The sequence below is a fragment of the Arachis ipaensis genome, chromosome B05 (assembly GCF_000816755.2).
Source record: "Arachis ipaensis cultivar K30076 chromosome B05, Araip1.1, whole genome shotgun sequence".
Lineage (NCBI taxonomy): Eukaryota > Viridiplantae > Streptophyta > Magnoliopsida > Fabales > Fabaceae > Arachis > Arachis ipaensis.
Genome location: NC_029789.2, coordinates 44738318 through 44741844, shown reverse-complemented (window position 1 = coordinate 44741844; position 3527 = coordinate 44738318). Strand labels below are relative to the sequence as shown.

Genomic DNA, 3527 nt, shown 5'->3' with positions numbered 1-3527 from the left:
AATGGAGGTGGAAGTAGACACTCCAGAAGACAAGGACCTCTTCAAAGCTGCTGAAAATGGCGACGCCTCAACCTTCCGATCTCTCTCGTCTAAAGCACTCTCAAAAGCGCTCTCCCTCACCAACGAAGACCATCGCTCTCTTCTTCACGTTGCCGCTTCTTCCTCTCACACCGAGGTTCACGATTACCTCTTTGCTCTCTCTCTCCCTCTCTCTCTCTCTCTCTCTCTCTCTCTCTCTCTCTCTCACACACACACACACACCCCATTAGTTCTCATTCAATTCTGGTAGAAATGTCTCCTTCTTCTGTGACTTGAATTGGGATTTAGGGTTTATAGTGAATTTTTTTAGCTTGGTAGCTGTCACTGGATTCGGCATTTTTTTGTTAAAAAGAAGAAATAAGACTGTGGATGGTGGGTATGTCAGGTGGTGAAGATACTGTTATCTGCTGATGCATCAGCTAGTGTGATAAACAATAAAGATGAAGAAGGTTGGGCGCCCATTCACTCTGCGGCTAGCATTGGGAATTTGGAGATTGTGGAGGCATTGTTGAGCAAAGGTTAGTGGTTTATTTATAAGAGGTTTGGTTCTTGATACTGCTACTGCTACTGATGTCAGGCAGCATCTTATAATTTTCTTTGAAACTCCAAGCTATGATGATAATTAACTGACTCTATCTGTGCTCCTGAGATTGAGAATTCTATTACTTGATTTGCTTGGTATGTTATTGAGTTGAATTTAAGTGTACTGTTGTGTACTGGAAAGGTGTTTACTTTTATCTCCTTGTGGTTATATTGATTTCAATTGCATTTTTTGTTTCATTGAGGTGAAATGTATCTTATTCAGCATAATGATTTTCAGGACTTTCTTCCTTTCTTTGCCAACTAGCCCTACTTGGATTATGGCTTAAAATTCCTAATGACCAATACATATCTTTCATTGTTCATTTGCATATAGAAAGACTCACCCATTATTCTTGGTTTTAATATTATGGGTCTTTCGATTTTGGTAGGAGCTGATGTTAATTTAAAAAATGATGGGGGTCGAACTGCTCTACATTATGCTGCCAGCAAAGGTTGGGTGAAGATTGCTGAAAAACTCATCTCCAATGATGCCAAGATTAATATAAAGGACAAGGTTGTAGCATATACTTATTTTTATATGTTACAATTATTTGAATAACTCCTCCCCTTTTTTCTTTTCTTTCATAAGTTTTTGGTTGAAGACGAGATTTCTATCATGATCAGGTTGGTTGCACCCCATTGCATAGGGCAGCAAGTACTGGGAATTCTGAGTTGTGTGAACTTCTAATTGAAGAAGGTGCGGAGGTTGATGCAGTTGATAGAGTTGGTCAAACTCCTTTAATGAATGCTGTGATTTGCAATAACAAGGAGGTATGCGTATTCTATGCGTGTATAACTGTAAAAATATGAGCTAACAGGTCTGCCGAATATTTCTCAAAAGAAAGCCTGTATGTGTTAAATATTTCTTGTAGATGATCTTATGATCTTTCTATTTCGGTTGTACCTCTTTGTATTTCCTTTAAAATTTTTCAGAGATTTTAATTTCACCACTTAGTCATCTATTATTCTTCGTGTTTAAATTACTTAACTCATTCATCTTTTATCATAATTAAGAATGAGTGGGATGCATTTGTTCCAGATGATAAATGCTTTAATATAATAAAATCATTGGCTAGTTGCATCAGAAAAGCTTCTTCGTCAAGATGTACATAATTTAATTTTCTAATCTACTGTATTCTTATCTTGAATGAAATAACACAATGGTTAAATAAAGGTAAGTCTAGCAATATTTATGATCAAACAAGGTATTCTAGTAATATTCATTTTGTTTTTAACAAAAAAATAAAATTATTCTTTGGTATTTTGTTTGGAAATGAGTGTTAACATCTTTAGTTTTTTTCTTTGCCTTTATTTGTACTCCCAATAACTTGCATAGAATCTGCAAACAAGATGTTTTGGTGCACACTTAGGGCTTGTTTGGGTGAGCTTCTAAGAAAAGATCTTTTTTTTAATTATCTTTTTTTAAAAGATCTTATGAAAAAGTAAAAGTAATTTTATGTTTGGATATCTCATGCAAAAAGATCTTTTTATCTATCAATTATGTTTGGATATAATAATATAAAAGTACTTTTTTATTTATTTATTACATGAAAAACATCTTTTTTTAAGGAAAAAAGATCTTTTAAAAAAAGATGTAAATTATAGCTTCTAAAAAAAGATGTTTTTCTGATTTTTCTAGTGCTTTTACTTTTACTACTCGAAATTTGCCAAACACGCTAAAAAATAAAAAAAAGATCTTTTTTCATTGAAAAAAGATCTTTTTTTTTATCAAAATAATGGCGCCCAAACAAGCACTTAAGGTGGTTCTTAAAAGATCATACATAGGTTAATGGTTAATGGTGACATGGTCATCAGGAATTTGAATGGCTAAAAATTTAAATCACATTAATATTTCACTGACCAAATTCACTCGTGCGATCTTTCAGGACCAATTTAAACATTAATACTATTTACTTAGGAGTATGTTTTGACTTCTTTTTAGGATAATGTTATGGGGGCCAACATTTTTAGTGAGATAAAATGGGGAGCTAGCTAATGCTGGCTCAAATGTAAAGAAAATATAAATAAAAGATTTTAATCATCTAATATTTCTTTTTTTTTTATTATTATTATAAAGTATTAGAAATATCAGGGCCATGGAGCATATGTTTTCTGAGTCAAAAATCCTTACCCGTGTGTTCTGTGTTTACAGGTAGCACTCCTTCTGATAAGACATGGAGCTGATGTTGATGTGGAGGACAAGGAAGGGTACACGGTGCTTGGTCGTGCCATGGATGACTTTCGGTCTGTACTGATAGATGCTGCTAAGGCCATGCTTGAGTTATGTAACTAACTAAGTAGAAGAAGAAAAAGAAGAAAAACTGTTGACAGTGGAAAAGAGAGAACAAAACAGTTAAAAGGAAGGATGGTTTTGTCGAAGACCTGTTCCAGTGGATGAACAAATTCCACCTGATATACAGTCCTTGAGAACAGAACGGAGAGATTTCGTTAGTGTTGAAAAACAGTATGATTCTGTAAACAGAACATGGACCTCTTCGCCACATTTTCTCAAACTTGTCATAGAATCGATCACACATGGGGTTGCTATGAGTTTTTATCTTTTTTTGAATAAACTAACTAGTAGTTTGGGCATGCAATTTGTTTTGTGAAAAGATAGGTATATAAGGATGTTAGAAGGTGGTTGGGAATTCCAATTCAAGTGCTAAGTTTCTCGGGTTTTTTTTTTAATTATCTAAATAAAAAATTTCTTATTTACTAACTTATGTTCTCATGTTTACTATTTCACTCATTTTTTTTTAATTCTTTTTCATTTTCCAATAGTTCTATTATTGGCACCTCTAGACAAATATATCTTACATACGTTTTGCTAAATAAAAAAATTATAAAGAATCAATTTTTTAGTCAATATTAATTAATTTTTTACTATAAAATTATTTTTTAAATTT

General features: G+C 33.1%; 1 protein-coding gene across 1 annotated transcript; it reads left to right on the top strand.

Moving 5' to 3' along the window:
- On the top strand, window positions 1-3287 carry LOC107643596 (26S proteasome non-ATPase regulatory subunit 10). Its single transcript, XM_016347286.2, has 5 exons — window positions 1-175; window positions 425-557; window positions 1011-1135; window positions 1246-1392; window positions 2774-3287. Exons 1-5 carry the CDS (start codon window positions 2-4, stop codon window positions 2912-2914), a joined length of 720 nt encoding a protein of 239 aa, XP_016202772.2. The 5' UTR covers window position 1; the 3' UTR covers window positions 2915-3287.

Coding starts and splice junctions, on each gene's coding strand:
- LOC107643596 (XM_016347286.2), top strand. CDS start 2: ATGGAGGTGGAAGTAGACACTCCAGAAGACAAGGACCTCTTCAAAGCT. Junction 558..1,010: donor GGAGGCATTGTTGAGCAAAG/GTTAGTGGTTTA, acceptor CGATTTTGGTAG/GAGCTGATGTTAATTTAAAA. Junction 1,136..1,245: donor AGATTAATATAAAGGACAAG/GTTGTAGCATAT, acceptor TATCATGATCAG/GTTGGTTGCACCCCATTGCA.